The 16,246-nt window shown below is 46.7% G+C and overlaps 2 protein-coding genes and 2 non-coding genes across 5 annotated transcripts; 3 read left to right on the top strand and 1 right to left on the bottom strand.

Moving 5' to 3' along the window:
- Positions 1-1,252: 1,252 nt before the first annotated feature.
- Positions 1,253-14,665, top strand: DDX39B (DExD-box helicase 39B). 2 transcript variants are annotated; one of them, XM_012528763.4, is made up of 11 exons: positions 1,253-1,745; positions 3,036-3,333; positions 4,099-4,226; positions 4,537-4,629; positions 7,897-8,080; positions 9,125-9,243; positions 11,163-11,294; positions 13,489-13,598; positions 13,695-13,839; positions 13,976-14,123; positions 14,428-14,665. In XM_012528763.4, exons 2-11 carry the CDS (start codon positions 3,123-3,125, stop codon positions 14,442-14,444), a joined length of 1,287 nt encoding a protein of 428 aa, XP_012384217.1. In that variant the 5' UTR covers positions 1,253-1,745; positions 3,036-3,122; the 3' UTR covers positions 14,445-14,665. The 2 variants fall into 2 exon arrangements, with proteins under 2 accessions (XP_012384217.1, XP_004467949.2); XM_004467892.5 differs by having other exon boundaries at positions 1,289-1,745; positions 3,000-3,333.
- LOC111766396 (small nucleolar RNA SNORD83) lies at positions 2,483-2,560 on the top strand. Its single transcript, XR_002798458.1, has one exon. It is a non-coding gene; the product is annotated as a small nucleolar RNA SNORD83 (small nucleolar RNA).
- LOC111766397 (small nucleolar RNA SNORD83) lies at positions 8,132-8,208 on the top strand. The gene has a single exon (XR_002798459.1). It is a non-coding gene; the product is annotated as a small nucleolar RNA SNORD83 (small nucleolar RNA).
- A 13-nt stretch (positions 14,666-14,678) lies between the features above and the next one.
- MCCD1 (mitochondrial coiled-coil domain 1) lies at positions 14,679-15,873 on the bottom strand. The gene is made up of 2 exons (XM_004467887.3): positions 15,610-15,873; positions 14,679-15,166 (listed from the first exon to the last, which is right to left on the bottom strand). Exons 1-2 carry the CDS (start codon positions 15,778-15,780, stop codon positions 14,981-14,983), a joined length of 357 nt encoding a protein of 118 aa, XP_004467944.1. The 5' UTR covers positions 15,781-15,873; the 3' UTR covers positions 14,679-14,980.
- Between the last annotated feature and the right edge of the window lie 373 nt (positions 15,874-16,246).

The following is a 16,246-nucleotide window of genomic DNA, read 5'->3' as shown; positions in this document are numbered from 1 at the left end:
AAGGTAAATATTACTTTATAATTTCTCTAAAGCAAGAGTTCTTAACAAGGGGTCAGTGAGTTTGAATTGAAATAAAAAAACCCATTCTTGTGGGAACATGTTGGTGTGGGTGTGATATATTTATTAAATAATACACAGTATAGTGTGGACTAAGGGTTCTGTGATTTTCATCTGACTGACAAAGGGGTCTGTGGAACAAAAAAGGTTAAGAACTCCTGCTCTAAGGTGAGAAGCATAAGTGCTCCCTCATTTGAAAACCTGAGGACCATAGATGGCACCTATTGAGAAAAGCTGGGGTGTAAGAACAAGCACTCTTTGCCCCCCTACCTTGACTAGTGTTCTTCTTAACACTCATCACTACTTGACAGTATATTTATGTGTTTATCTGTTGTTGTCCCTCTTATGTAAGCTCTCAGAGGATAGGACTGTTTATTGCTGTGTCCCTAGATCCTAGGACAATACTCATTACAGGGTGGGCAGTGGGTAAATACTGTTGAATAAAGGTTGGGATGCACTTCTATGACACCATTGGTCATTGTTATTTTTCTTGGCCACAGAAGACAGGTCTGTTTCACCACCTCATTCACACCAGTGAGGTAACCCATGGGGTATTAACCCAACTCTCCATCTTTAAGTAGGGAGGCAAGGTACAATAGAGATGAAGTGATCCGGTTTTGAAAGTGTTCACGTCCTGGCTGGTCCACATTACTAGCTGTTACTTTGGACATGTTGCTTTACTTCATAAGCCTGTTTGCTTGTCTATAAAATGGGAATAATGTATCAACTCCATAGTGTTAAAGGGTATAATGTGTTAAGAGGTCAAGAGCGTCTTTAGTTCAGGGCCTGGCCAAATGACTGTTATTTTTGTTAAGCAGTAAGACATCACGCATGACTTCTGTAGAATCTCAGAGGGGCTATCAAATGTTTCCCAAAAAAAGCCGGGTGAACTAAGGGGCTGGTGTGTGTGTGTGCAGGGTGGCGACTAAGACCACTCTGACTGAGTTAATTACGGGATGTTTTATATCCCTCAAACCCTACCATTTATCTTTAATACGTGAGGCAGAATCGGACTCCACCTCCCACTCAGGTAATTCAGGACATCCCCTGCCCTGCAGCCGCTGCACCAGCCTCAGGGTCCTTGGGGCATGAGCGACAGCGGACGGGCAAGTGCCCCAACTCCACCAGGGCCAGGATTCCAGATCAGGTTTCGCTCCAGTTCCCCGAGACCGCCTCCCCCGCTCCCAGCAGGGGCCTGACGCTCCCAGCGCGACCCAGCCACCACCAGGTCACCTTGACGACCGGGCCGAGGACCCCGTGGGAACTCACAGTGCCCTCCACTCTCGCTCCGCAGGCGCCCGCGGAGGGGTGTCCAGAGAGAGGACCTGCGTGAGAAGAGGCTAACGTGTGGCGGGGGCGTGGAGAAGAGTAGGGCAAGAGAGAAAAGTTAATAGTGGGAGGGGATGCTAGCTCCCTTCATGGTCTTTTTTTCACTGGTAGTCACGGAGGAATTAGAAGAGGTTTCTGGAAAAAAAAAAAAAAAAAATTTTAGACAGGCATTTTCCAAGGGCAGCCTCCGAGCGCGCGGCACTATAGAACCGCGGAAGGCCCGTTTTCCGGCGCCGTGCGCCTGCGCGCTGACAGCCAAGAAGGCGGGAGGACGGCTAGAGGGAAGCGGAGACCGGAAGTGAAGGCAGAGTCCCTACTTCGTCGCTGTTGCTGCCGCCATACGCGCCCGCCCTGCTCAGGTAAGCTTCGGCCTTCGGTACCATCCGCTTCCATCCTTACTTCTCCGTGGCCATCCGGTCGCATGGGTCTCCGATATCCGCCCCAGAGGCGACAATGTTGTCGCTGGGACCTAATTGGGTCGTTATTTCCTTTTCTCCATCCCTTTCGAGAGCAAAGATCTCTCCGGGAGGAGGCAGCAGAAACCGGGGGCGGGGGTGCAATCCAAGATGGTGGCCCCGGTGCTTTTGTGTTCCTTTTATCTTTGGCTCCTCCGTGGGTCTCGCTTACCCGAGGCCCCGGCGACCAGAGAGGAGGCGCTAGGCCTCCCCTGGTTCCGAGCGTTTGCAGAGGGCGGGGCCTTCTCAATTTCCCCGTCGCCTCGGGGCCTCTCTCGGCCCGCGGCGGGAACGGGGAGGAGCCAGCTTCCGGACCCAGGTGGACTCTCCTCCTCTCGACTTTGGCAGTTCTTGGAGGGTTTTCCGAACGTTCGCGAGTGGTTTCATTGTGTAAGTGGTTTTCCGGAAGGAGTCTCCTTTGCGGAGTGATAGAAACGGTGATGCGAGACCGTTTGGTAAAGGTTCTTTTAAAGTCGGAGCGAAGGTACTTCCTCCTTAGTTACATAGGTATTAACTTCTCTCTCAACGTGTGATGGAGAGATGATTCTCCCGGCGTTAGTTTCACGTTTTTTTTTGTTTTTTTTTTAAGTAGCGAAAGGGTGTTGAGTGAGGGGCTGTGGAGCTGTGGGAGGTGGATGGCAGCCACGTGATGTTTTCGTTTTGAAAAGTGAGCGCTTTGCGCGCTGATGACCTTAATCTATCACCCTTGACTGATGGCTGCTGTGGTGGAGGTTGACACCTTGAGATTATAAGGATAGCACAAGGTCTTTCCTTGAAGACTTTTTAGAAATTATTTTTCATCTCTGTTTTCCACACTCCACCCCCCCTTCTCCCATTAGTTAACATTGTTTTCCATTATCCGATTTTCCTCACTCTTGTTACTTAACGTATCTAGAATTTATAACTGGTCTTCCTCTTCCAACTTCCTGGTTTCCTCAATTCCCATCCTAGTCTTGTTGGGAACCTGTGCCTGGGGCGGTTACTTACATTTTCTCTATTGCTTTTCACTTTTATATTTTGTATGTGTTGCCTTTTTTTTCCACGAAAAGGTGTCATAGTTTAGGAGAGAGAAGAGTGGGAATGGAGGCTTAAAGTGGTGAAGTCTCTGCTCATGTCTGATAAGCTTTCCGTCTTTTTTCCCCCTACCTCTTCTTTCAGAAACTAGTATCTTTCTTTTCCTCTCCTTTTCCCCAGACCCCCTACCCTTTCTTCCTTGATTTCAGCTATTCTGCCTGAACCCATCTAGAGACCCCCTCCCTTTCCCCTACTGCCGGCCCAGTTATGGCAGAAAACGATGTGGACAATGAGCTGTTGGACTATGAAGATGATGAGGTGGAGACAGCAGCTGGGGGAGATGGGGCTGAGGCCCCTGCCAAGAAGGATGTCAAGGGCTCCTATGTCTCCATCCACAGCTCTGGCTTTCGTGACTTCTTGCTCAAGCCAGAGTTGCTCCGGGCCATTGTTGACTGTGGCTTTGAGCATCCATCAGAAGGTAATTTTTCCCGTGGGCATAGAATACTCTTTAGAGCTATAAGAAACAGATGTGGGTCACGGTTCCTCAGGTGATAAGATTTATATTTGGGACAGACCAAAAAGTAAAGAAGTAAGTAAAAATGATTTTTAGCAATGGAGGAGATTTACATAGGCTGGTGTATCATTCTTGGTATCACAAAACTGTTAGTGACCCAAAAGCAGCTTAGAGACCTGCTGTTTGTTCTTGTGACTGGCTTTTCTGCTTTTTTTAAATTTTGTCACTCTGACTCCTAATTGTAAATTTCTAGAGAGGGGTTGGTTGGACCTTTACTCCCCCTCTTTTGGACCAGGCCAACACAAATCTCTGGAAAACTTCATGGCTGGTATAAAGATGGCTAGCTTCTGGGTTAGGTACGAAGTCCATTAATTTTGTCCAAGGTTGCAAGGTCATGTGACTCAAAGCCTGGCAACCTAAGTGGTGAAATGGCCTGTGGTGGGCCTCAAATGTCCTGGATTGTTACAGCTTAGAGGAAATGAGAGAGCCAGTAGCACAAAAGGTGAGCTATTTGTAGGTACAAGAGGATTGTTTGTGGAACTGGGTAATTTTGGAGCTAGAGGACACTAGAGTTAGAACTAGGAGGGTGATTTTGGGATAAATGATAGCTGGAGTTGACAAGAACAAAGAAAATTCTTTGGGAATTGAAGGGTGGAAAACTGGTTTTGTGTGGTTAAAAAGGTGGTGGAATTATCTGGAGACTGACGTCCAATTTATTTTTTTCCCCAGTCCAGCATGAGTGCATCCCTCAGGCCATTCTGGGTATGGATGTCCTGTGTCAAGCCAAGTCAGGCATGGGCAAGACAGCAGTGTTTGTGCTGGCCACACTGCAACAGCTGGAGCCAGTCACCGGGCAGGTACACTTGGGGAGAGTACTGGGGGCATTTTTGTTAGTGTTTGGGGAGGGTGTTGTTGTTCTCAGGATGTGATGCTTTCAGCTCCAAGAGCTCTGTTATCTTTATCACCCTTGACTGATTTGATGGCGGTGGGAAGTATTTCATAGTAAGCCACATTTAGGTGGAGGAGCAGGGTTAATGATTTAGGTCTCAGAATTGAAATCATTTATGATCTACCAGGTGTGCTTTTGTGAGTCATTTCCCCAGAGAGGTGATCACAATAGTGAAGGGATATAATGCGTGTCTGTGCCTTCTCCCTTTCCCACCCCAGGTGTCTGTGCTGGTGATGTGTCACACTCGGGAGCTGGCTTTTCAGATCAGTAAGGAGTATGAGCGCTTCTCTAAATACATGCCCAATGTCAAGGTAAGCCAGGGAGAAGACGCCTAGTGAGGATTGGGGAGTTGGAGACACCAGAGACTTGTAGATCTGCAGTTTTTGTTCCATAGGTGTTTTAAGTATCTCCACTAAGTGAGCTTAAGTGTACATGTAACAGTAAGTTGCTACAAACTGAAATCTAAGGCTCTTTTGGATATGTGTTACAATTTTAGAGATGCTTGCTACATCTTAATTTTGGGGAAGTGTTAGTTTGCCTTGAATTTATTTATTTATTTTTTTAAGGTATCAGGGCCGGGGATTGAACCTAGGACCTTGTATCTGGGAAGCCAGCACTCAACCACTGAACCACATCGGCTCCCCTGAGTTGGTTTTTTTCGTTTGTTTGCTTGTTGCTTGTTTGTTCGTTTGTTTTTAGGAGGCACTGGGAACCGAGCCCGGGACCTGCCAAGTAGGATGCAGGCACTCAACCGCTTTAGCCACATCCGCTCCCAGTTTGCCTTGATTTTAACACATAATATAAATATATGTTTGTGTAGCAAGAGAGTTCATCATAGTTGGGGTATGGATAATGCTTGCCACAGGACCACCCTTTTCTTACTATTTCTTTGTACAGACTTTAAGTTGTCTGGTGGACATTTTGAAATTTTTGGGCTTTATGGTAAGGAAGGGCATGGGAGCTCTAAAATAGCTCCATTGTGGTGTGTGAATTTTCAGGATTGTTTAAAATGGCAGAAGATTGATATCGGGGCAACAACAGCGTTAACTTGAGTGTTTTCCAGTTTTATAACCTTGATACTCAGTGTGGTTCCCAGAATGTTAGCTTCAGCACAGCATCATATGGGGTCGTTGGAATACGACCCACCCCAGACCTGCTGTGTATGATTAAGCTTCAAATGAGAGCTCCAGGTGATAGAAGTTTGAGATGTATAATGTAAACAATTTTAGGATGAGATGAAGGATTCTTACGATTTTTCTTTTCATATTTTAGTAAAATTTTGTATTTTACTGTATAAATATAATGAAATATTTATATAAAATATAAACTGTATTTTAATGAAATTGAGTCATAATCCTTAATAAAAAATAGCATTTAAAAAGTCAAAGTTGTAGTAGTAGTATATGTGTGTGGTAATCCAGAAAGGTTTTATAATGAAAAGTTAGATTCTCTCATTTCTAGTCCTACTTCATAGACATTTGCTGGCCCTTTTTCCCCAGTTCTGCTGGTTCTGTGTAACCAAGTAATAGGTGCTGTTTTCTTTTTTTTATGTTTTTAAAATTTATTCGGGAGTTTTGATGTTGATTTAAGAAAATGCAGAAAGTGTGGGGTTCCCATACTTTCCCCCATCACACACAGTTTTCCCTATGAACATTTTGCGTTAGTGTGGTACACCTGTTACAATTGATGAACCAATGCTGTAATTTTATTAATTGTTGTCCATAGTTTATGTTAGGGTATTATACAGTTCTGTGGTTTAAAAAAAATTTTGTGGTAACATAAAATAAAAATTTCCATTTTAACCACTTTTAAGGATACAGTTCAGTGTTGTTAATTATATTCACAATGTTGTGCAACTGTTAACATCATCCCTTATCCATTATATCCATTACTGTCACTGCAAACAAACTCTGTACCAATTATACATTGATGTCTCATTCCCCACCACCATCTCTTGACCCTGATAATTTCCGACTAGAAATTTGCATCTTCTAAATATTTCATATGAATGTAATTACACAATATAGAGGTCCTTTTGTGCTTGGCTCATTCAGTGTGAGGTCTTCATAGTTCATGTCGAGCATGTATCAGAACTTCATTTCTTTTTATGCCTGAATAAGGCACTATTTTCTTGGTTTATCAACTTATTGACCTATTTAATTTTCCTTCATGACAAATTCTTTATTTACACTATTCCGAGCTGCATGCCAGCTGTATGTATGTGTTATTATGTATATCTCTATTTTTACATTGTTAGTTAATAACATGTTTCTGTCCTTTCACAAAGTAGTCTTATGTGTAACTTAAGTCTAAATGTTGAAAACAGGTAACAGATGTTGCTATGAATATGGAAACAAGCATTGTTGAGCCCTATAGTAAGCTAGGATTATCCTTCCTCAGTGGCCCAGTTCATTACTCTTGTTCTTGGTGTCAAGATCAAATATGATTACGTTTTTTCTTACCTTTGCCTGAAATTATGCTGTAATGGCTTATTAAAGTGTCTGGGTGGGTTCTACAGAATGTCTCTGGATTTGTCTGGTTACTTCCCTAAGGGGTTATTTAGCTTGTTCTTTCCTCCCAGTAGTTTCTGTAAACAAATTTATATCTGAAAGCTTAACTGATTGAATTTTAACATCTTTGGCAAGTATTTATAGATGATATTTTGTACTTTGTTTTATTATATATCTCCTAGTTGGCCCACCATTAGTGATTTTAAGATTTAGTGTGGGAGTGGATGTAGCTCAAGTGGTTGAGTGCCTGTTTCCCATGTGAGAGGTCCTGGGTTCAATCCCCAGTACCTCCTTAAAAAGATTTAATGTAAAATTAGGGTCATGACAGTATGATCCCTTCATCGCTCTTTTCCTCTTTGAAAGTCCTGATTTTCACTCGAACACCTTTTTTTTCCCACTTAATGTTTTTAACACTGATATGTTTGGCCTGAATTAGTAGTTTCATAGGGTTTGTGTGAAGGAGTTTAAAAAAAATTTGGGCTCAGGAGCGGACAAGGCTCAAGCGGTTGAACTCCTGTTTCTCCCTTGGGAGGTCCCAGGTTCAGTTCCCGGTACCTCCTAAAAACAAGCAAGCAAACAAACTGTTAAAAAAAAAACAAACTTGGGAGCTGATGTGGCTTGGTGGTTGAGCGCCAGCTTCCCATATAGAGGTCCCTGGTTTAATCCCCAGCCCCAGTACTTTAAAAAAAATTGGGGTTCAGTTAGGAAGGCTTGATGTTCCATATGCTTTTTGTAGTACTTGACGCTCTGGGCGATTTGCTGTCATCATTCTTAAAGTGAAGCCTGATCTTAGAGTCATGTGAAGGGAGATCTTAGATGAAGCCAGAAGAACTGGCTGCCATCCCTGACTGCCTCCCCTTAGCCATATAGCTTTGGGCAAGTAACTTTGGTTTCTGAGTCTCAGTCTTTCAGGGGCGTAATAATACTGGACTAGGTGACATTTAAGGTTTCATTTAGCTCTGTAGTGTTTTAAGAATTGGTTTAGATCAAACAAAGAATGGGAACTATGGAAGATTGGAATGTTTCCTTCCTTGTGCAATTCACTTTCTTTTCTTCCTGGGTTGGCAGGTTGCTGTGTTTTTTGGTGGTCTGTCTATCAAGAAGGATGAAGAGGTGCTAAAGAAGAACTGCCCGCATATCGTCGTGGGGACCCCTGGTCGCATCCTAGCCCTTGCTAGAAATAAGAGCCTCAATCTTAAACACATTAAACACTTTATCTTGGATGAGTGTGATAAGATGCTTGAACAGCTCGGTGAGTGGTAGTGCTGGGACTGGGATAGTAATTTGGAGAGTTTACTTTGGAGCCAAATGATGTTTGTTTAATATGGGAGCACTTCGGTGCAGGGACGACTCTTAATCTATCACCCATGACTGATGGCTCTGGGTTCCCTGGTCACTGGCAGAAGTGAATAGGTTTGCTTTTAAGCAGCCTTGGTGATCAGCAGGGAGTCTTGTACTTCCTTTCTGTGACAGATGTTTACGTTTAAGAGTAAACTGAAAATAAAGTTGGAAAAGTAAACAAAGGAGAGCGTTTACTTGTTTGGTAGGCACAACATAGCATATATGGTCAAAACTGATAGCTGAGCAGCATTACAATTTTTTTTTTGTTATTAAATATTGATAGCCAAATAGATCTCTAGGTCTAGAATTAATGTGGAAAGTGGTATTCTGGAATATGGAAAATCTGTAAAAACTGAATTATGGAGAATGGGAGAGTGGGGGTGGAGGTAGCCCTGAGGAAAAGTCATCCCAAATGATCTTTAGCTATTCAAGACATATAAACTAAAAAGTGGACTCAAGGTAGTGATGTCATATTTGTCAGACTAGATAGGAGGCTGGGATCCTGAGGCGGCATGGAATGGACTCTTGTTATCTAGAACATAATAGGTGCTCAGCAGATGTTAACTGTTAGAGGTTGGGGTTTGGGGAGGGATGAGTTGGGAGAAGGGCCTTATAAAGCATTTTTTAAATGCCTTAACCTAGTGAGTCTGAAGTGGCCTTTATCCCTATTTTATAGTCATGGACATAACCATAATCCTTTCTTTGCTCAGTTAAAATACCCAGCTGGAACTTGACTCCAGTCTTTATTCCAAATATATGCTCTTTCTATTGTGTTATTACTATGGGTGTGAGTGTATAGTGGTTGGAGAAAATAAAGTAGACACAAATCTTTCCTTAAAATGACTCTCTTGCTTACCCATTTCTAACAGTCTTTGCCTCATTGGGAAACCTACCTCTGATCTCTGTTTATCATATACTTTTTGTCGCTTGTAACTGTTTTCCTGTTTTCTTGTAGACATGCGTCGGGATGTCCAGGAAATTTTTCGCATGACCCCCCATGAGAAGCAGGTCATGATGTTCAGTGCTACCTTGAGCAAAGAGATCCGTCCTGTCTGCCGCAAGTTCATGCAAGACGTAAATACCCTTCTACCTTCTCTCCCTCCACTCCCCGCCCACCGCCTCCTCCCCTTCCTCGCCCTCTTCCTCCAGACTCCCTTACTCTTCAAGCGCCAAGAAGGGGGCACATGCCCACGTGGGAGTGATGACTCCTTGAAGAGACAAACAGAGGCAGAGACAGCTAGTGTTAGGGCCTGCGCGGGCGCCAGGGAAACTCCGGAAGACTTGGTCGGGTTAACGTGAGAGCGGGTAGTGTTCGACTTTTTTTTTTTCAATCACAAAATGCTTTGAACCTCTTCCCCTTTTGGGGGAAGGGCAGAGTTTTCTGCCCTACCACCCATTGTCTCCTACATCCCCCTACAACCATGCATGCTCAAGATGGCATCGAGCATACAGCTGGAGCCTTTTGCTCCCTCAAACTCATACCTCCCGGTGACAGGAGAGCAAGAGAGGGACAGAAAGATGGCAGGGCATGTTCAAAAGAAGAGCAAGCAGCACAAATGGAACCACCTTCTCCCCACCTCCAGGGGTGGGGGCCTTTGGCACCTCAGTCCCCGATCCCCTGCTCCTTCCTGCCCTTACCTCCTCGCACCCATCCGGAACCTCGGTTGATGTGAGACGGCAGCAGAGACGCATCGTGGCGCGGCGGGGGAATGCGGACGGCACCCAGCGGTGGATGGCGGCAGCGGAGGCCGCGGGGAATCCTGACCAGGAAGCTGAGGACCAAACCAGCCTCTTTTTTCCGTTCCCGGTTTTTTTCCTGAACACAATGCGTGCCGTGCCCTCTTTTCCCCCAATGTGTGTTGGGGGGAGGGGTGTCCTGAATGGGGTGATAGCTTTTTTTCTTTATTTTTTTTTAATATTCAGGAGAGGGGTATGGGAAGGGTAAAGCAAGGAGCTCCACTTGGATGAAACCAGAGGATGTTAGGGTTTGGGCCTAGGCCACTCACATCCTGTAAGCAGTGCATTGTGCTCCCTCCCCTGCACTGCTCCTTTTCATGGGACCAATAGCCTTTATCTTTACATATATGGGGGGGCTTGTATTATATTTGAAGGAGGCCATGGGACTTACCTGGAAAGCCTGCCTTCTGCAATTAAGCCTACATTTTTTTCCCCATGACGCATCCTTTCCCCTCTTGCTTCTTGGGTCTCCGTGTTAACTGTGACCCCCAAGTTAGGATGTTAGAAAAGTTGAGCCTTGGGGTTGTTGGGTCTTCTTTCAATTTCTGTCGTTATGCTACCTCCCTTCAAGGGTGTTCCCCTCCTTAGTAAAGCTCTGAATTTATTTTTCAGTAACCACATATTGATACCTTACACATAGCCTATAAACTATTCCCTTGCGGTCTGAGGGCAAGTTGTTAACTCATCTTGAGCAATTTTTGTTTCTCCTTTCATGGGATTCTAGCCATGTCCACTGCAGTATTCTGATCTCAAAGACATCCACACTCTTAATGTGTGATTTTCCTAGTAGACACTCAAAGGGAGCAATCCTTGTCCCCTACCCCATAATATTATGAACAGCTTTGATGGGTTAGTCTGACCTCGAGTCACCTTTTCCCATCATTTCCCAGGTGTTGAGATCGTGGTCTTCCTTTGAGAATCATTTCCCATTGTTTTGATTTTTTTTCTCCCTCACCTCCATCTGAGGTAATGGCACCTTGCCATTGGCAGTTTTACTCCTTTCCTTACCTTGCAGTCCCTTTCCCGTGGCAGTTTTCAGTTGGGCAATCTTAAAACCCCATTGATAGGAAGGAGATTGGGTCTAATGTGGAAGAGACCACATTAAAATGGGTGTTTTTTTTGGGGGAGGGGTTTTCAATCTTCTCTCTTCCCATCCCCCCATGGGGTGTATTGGAGATCAACTTCCTCCACCCCCCCCAGGTTTAACCCCCCCACTCTGCCCTCCTCCCGTTCCCCACCCCCTTCCTCCCCCCCAGCCAATGGAGATCTTCGTGGATGATGAGACGAAGCTGACGCTGCATGGGTTGCAGCAGTACTACGTGAAACTGAAGGACAACGAGAAGAACCGGAAGCTCTTTGACCTTCTGGATGTCCTTGAGTTCAACCAGGTCAGTTAGAGGTCTGGTAGAAGGACCACCTAGTGGAAATCTGTATTAACTACCTTTCGATTGAGGAAAGGCGACGTGGGAGAAAATGGGAACTTCTCTTAAGTGGAAAGATAAATATCTGCTTTTGATCTAATTGGATTTCTGAGGGCATCAAGGGGCTGAACCTGAGCAAGGTAAGAGCTGCTTTTCTGTTCCATGGCTGGCAAGGACAGGTACTCAAATAAAAACCTCACTTAGTAAGATAAACCTTAAAAAATAAAATTCTGAAAAGTTTTATTTTTTAGTATTTCAAATACATTTTAAATGTTTTGAATTGTGTCACCTGTATGAATAGCCTTAGTATATATGTTGTAAAACTAGAGAGCCTTATTAAATTACATTAGGCATACATTTTAAACATGAAATATGCTCATTTAAGTAATTTCAATAAGTAAACAGTAAGAAGAATAGAAGTTTTCTGTTACACAACCCTGTTCTTAAGTTTTATTTTTAAAGATTTATTAATTTATTTCTCTCCCCTTCCCTGCCTCCCCCCAAGTTGTCTGCTCTCTGTGTGCATTTGCTATATGTTCTTCTGTGTCCACTTGTATTCTTGTCAGTTGCACCTGGAATCTGTGTCTCTCTGTTGCATCATCTTGCTGCGTCTGGTCTCCATGTGTGCGGCACCATTCCTGGGCAGGCTGCACTTTTTTCGCGCTGGGCGGCTCTCCTTATGGGGCACACTCCTTGCGTGTGGGGCTCCCCTACGTGAGGGACACCCCTGTGTGGCACAGCACTCCTTGCGTGCATCAGCACTGCACATGGGCCAGCTCACCACATGGGTCAGGAGGCCCTGGGTTTGAACCTTGGACCGCCCATGTGGTAGGCGGCGCCTTATCCATTGGGCCAAATCCACTTCCCTTTTCTTAAGAGGTTAGTATATATTTTCCAAGGTTTTTTCTTTTCTTTTCTTTTTTTTTAAAGCCATTTTATTGAGATATATTCACATATATCATCTATCCAAAGTGTATAATCAGTGGTTTTTAGTATCATCTCAAAGGGTTTATTTTTTAAAAGATGTATTTATATTGTATTTATTTCTCTCCCCCTCCCCCCAGTTGTCTGCTCTCTGTGTCCATTTGCTGTATGTTCACGTCTGCCTCTATTCTTGTCAGCGGCATGGGAATCTGTGTTTCTTTTTGTTGCATCATCTTGCTGCGTCAGCTCTCCGTGTGTGCGGCACCACACCTGGGCAGGCTCGACTTTCTTTCGCACTGGCCTGCTCTCCTTATGGGGTGCTCTCCTTGCGCATGGGGCTCCCCTACATGGGGGACACCCCTGCGTGGCACGGCACTCCTTGCGTGCATCAGCACTGCGCATGGGCCAGCTCCACACAGGTCAAGGACGTCCTGGGTTTGAACTGTGGACCTCCCATGTGGTAGGCAGACGCCCTATCCACTGGGCCAAGTTCACTTCCCTCAAAGGGTTTTAAATTGGTAAAAATCTGCAACTATTTTGGGCCTATTAGGATTCTTAAATCTATTTATATCTTTTTGTACTCCTTACTGAGGAGAAACATTCCATCAGTTTACCTGGTTTATTTGCACTAAAAACTGCTTTCCTGAATAAGGTAATCCCTTAGGTTTAAATCCCAGTAAGCAGGACTATCTAGACATGGTCTCTCCAGACCTGCATTCTAATTTTTAGCCATTTCCAGAGGTAGTCTTGTCTCTCAATATTTCTGATTATACTTCTTCCCCTCTTGTTTGCATTCACTGTGTCTGTTTGTCTTCCTTGCTTCTTTAGGGGGCAGCAGGAACTGAGCCTGGGATCTCTGATGTGGGCGGGAGGCACCTAATGGCTTGAGCCACCTCCATTCTCTGCTTTGTTGTGTCTCTCTTGCTTTTCCACTTTTGTGCCTTGTTGCATCATCTTGTTCTGCCAGCTCGCTGTCTTCTTTAGGAGGCCCTGGGAACTGAACCAGGGAGCTCAGTTGCTTGAGCCAAATCCACTTCCCCAAACCTTTTTTGAGGCCAGTCTGCTCTAGAAAAATCAGGCTCAAAAGAGAAAAAGAAAGGCTAACTTATATTTAGAGCAGAAGAGGAAGTACTTGGTGGGGAGTAAGAGAGCCTGGAAGGACTGAGAGTGAGGTTACTGAAAACTCCCTCTTGTGCGTGTTCTCTCCCGCACCGTCACGGGCCACTCGCGCACACAGGTGGTGATCTTTGTGAAGTCTGTGCAGCGCTGCATTGCCCTGGCCCAGCTCCTGGTGGAGCAGAACTTCCCAGCCATCGCCATCCACCGGGGGATGCCCCAGGAGGAACGGTGAGTTGGTGATAGGGAGGAAGTTCTATGTCTTGGGAGGAGAAAGAGCATCTTTAGAGAGGAATCTCAATATTTTTCTAATTTCCTCTCACAAAGGCTTTCTCGATATCAGCAATTTAAAGATTTTCAACGAAGAATTCTTGTGGCTACCAACCTGTTTGGTCGAGGCATGGACATCGAGCGGGTGAACATCGCCTTTAACTACGACATGCCTGAGGATTCTGACACATACTTGCATCGGGTGAGCCCCCCACCCAGGATGGCCCTCATGTTCCTCTCCCATACCCGCGTGTTCTGTACTTGTTCTTTTCATCTTCATCTCCTGGTGGGCATCTTCCCTCCTCAGTCTTTTGGTCCTAACCTCTCTTTCCTTCCAGGTGGCCAGAGCAGGCCGGTTTGGCACCAAGGGCTTGGCCATCACGTTTGTGTCAGATGAGAATGATGCCAAGATCCTCAACGATGTTCAGGACCGCTTCGAGGTCAATATCAGCGAGCTGCCCGATGAGATCGACATCTCCTCCTACAGTGAGTATGGTCTTGGGAACGGACGCCCCCACCTCTTGAGAGTCTCCTCGGTCCACGTTTGGAAGGCTTGTGATGGACATTTGACAAGTAACAAAGTTAATGCTCCCCTGGTCTCAGGCCACCTTAGAATGCTTTGCCGACCTCGGTGGAGTCTCTTCTCTCAGATAATGTCTTTCCCCTTCCCAAGTCTGTCCTGCACCCACACACGAGGCACACCAGGTGATCACGTGCTCCTAGGCTTGTGTGTTTGTACTAACCTTGCTTTTTGCTTTCCATGCCTTATTCTGTCACATTCTCTTCTCAGTTGAACAGACACGGTAGAGGACTCAGAGGACTCACCCATTCTGGAATGTGACAGTCTGTCCGTCTTCAGGAGGCGATACAAGGCATGGGGATGAAGAGACACTACTGCCACTTACCCTCGCCCCACCCCTGCCCACCCCAGCCATGGCTTCCCTCTTTTGCATCACCACCAACCCTAAACCGACCCCCCATCCCTGATTTGTCAGAATTTTTTTTAACAAAACTAAAAATGAAACCCATGTGCGTCTGTGGTATCTTTAAGCACTCTGTCATTTTATTGGATTTGGGGTGAAATTATTTTAGGGCATGATCCAAAGTGAATTTTGTCTGTCCTGCTGTGGTGTGGGCAAGGTGAGAGGAAGGGTGGAGTGGGGGGTGTGACTAGGACAGCCGATGAACGGCTTCCCCAGTAACTTCAGTTGCTGGCCCTTGGCAGAGGGCTCACTTCCGTTTTCTCTGGTCTAGGAGAGACTGGGATGTTTTGGGTGAAGGGGTGGTGGGGTGGTCCACAGTGTTTCCAGTGTGGGAGAGTGAATCGGCAACCTGTGGACCGCTTAGGCCTCTCCAAGGCTCTCTCGGTGTCTCCTCATCTGTTCCTTCAGCTTCTGGATCTTGAGCACCAGGGCCTGGGCCTCCCAGGCCCCTTCTTGCCCTTCCAGCAGGGCCTGGTAGAGCTCTAGCTGCTCCTCCAGCAGCTCCTCAGCTTGGGCCAGCTCAGCCGTGCGGCCGGGCCCTGAACCCTGGGGAGGGGAGTTGGGGAGACAGCATCAGCCTGGGACGGGCCCTAGACCCCACCTTCCCCTTTCTTTCCACCTTGAAGTCAAGGAGGCTTCCTGTTGTCACCGGCTGAGGCCTGTGGGGCAGTTAGGGATCACTGGCGGTGCAGAGGCCAAAGCCAGGTCCGGAGGGCCTTCATGACCTCACAAGCCATGGGAAGGAAAGGAGACTGGCTCTCCCTCCCCTCTAATGAATAATTAACTGTTCAATGAGGGAAATTCCTGTTCAAGGACTTGTGGACCGAGCTGCTGAGGGGGAAGGGGGCTGAGTCCCCAGGGCTGAGTGGTGGGCTGGGAAGGGCCGAGCTGAGCACTGGAACAAGCAGGGCCATCAGGGTCACCGGCTGGTGCTGCAGGATGCGTGAGGCTCCTTCCCTCCCCCTCGCCCCCTCATTGGCCCCACTTACCCTGGGGGCCGACTTCATGTTCCCACTGGCTGTGGAGGTGGTCCCGGCTGTGCGTGTGCTCGCAGTGGTGCCCTGGGAGCAGCAGCCCCTGGAGGCTTGGGGGGCCAGAGGCCAGGAAGGCAGGAGGCCGCGGCAGCAGCAGCGAGAGAGCCAGGGCAGAGGAGGGGCCATGGCGCTGCGGCCGGGAGCCGCCGAGCACCCAGCGGCCACCGGGGACTGGCTCTCTCCGGGCTCGGGCTCGCTGCAGGCTCCAGTGCCCAGCCCTGCCCGGCCCCCGCCCCTGCCCGCCCTGCCCCCACCTCCCCCCAGCCTGCCCAGAGTCCAGGAGCTCCTGTTGCTGAGGGAAGGGCCTCCCGCCAGCTCAGGCAGGACTGGCTTTAAGAATGCAGGTGCCCAGCCTCCCACACCTCGAGTCTGTTTTTCTTAGCATTATGACTTTTCTTACTGCTCAACTCCACAAGGTAGGAATTCTATCACTGGTTTCAGAGGAGGAAACTGCCTCCGGTGGTTTCATGCACCACGTCCTCAGCAAGTGTCTGTTGAGGCCAGCTCTCGGCCAGCTCTGCTCAAAGCCCCACTGCCGTTTTCAGGAAGAGGATTCAAGTCCAGGCCCACCTGACTTGAAAGCTGATCAGAT

Source organism: Dasypus novemcinctus, chromosome 11, assembly GCF_030445035.2.
Source record: "Dasypus novemcinctus isolate mDasNov1 chromosome 11, mDasNov1.1.hap2, whole genome shotgun sequence".
NCBI classification, from domain to species: domain Eukaryota; kingdom Metazoa; phylum Chordata; class Mammalia; order Cingulata; family Dasypodidae; genus Dasypus; species Dasypus novemcinctus.
The sequence above is the reverse complement of the archived record's forward strand: the minus strand, read 5'-3'. Positions and strand labels throughout refer to the sequence as shown.

What these genes read in the sequence shown, in the direction of transcription:
- DDX39B (XM_012528763.4), top strand. Translation starts at nt 3,123, where the DNA reads ATGGCAGAAAACGATGTGGACAATGAGCTGTTGGACTATGAAGATGAT. An exon ending in AATACATGCCCAATGTCAAG is followed by an intron (nt 4,630 to 7,896) that starts GTAAGCCAGGGA and finishes CTGGGTTGGCAG; the next exon opens with GTTGCTGTGTTTTTTGGTGG. An exon ending in CTGACACATACTTGCATCGG is followed by an intron (nt 13,840 to 13,975) that starts GTGAGCCCCCCA and finishes CTTTCCTTCCAG; the next exon opens with GTGGCCAGAGCAGGCCGGTT.
- MCCD1 (XM_004467887.3), bottom strand. Translation starts at nt 15,780, where the DNA reads ATGGCCCCTCCTCTGCCCTGGCTCTCTCGCTGCTGCTGCCGCGGCCTC. An exon ending in ACATGAAGTCGGCCCCCAGG is followed by an intron (nt 15,167 to 15,609) that starts GTAAGTGGGGCC and finishes TCCCCTCCCCAG; the next exon opens with GGTTCAGGGCCCGGCCGCAC.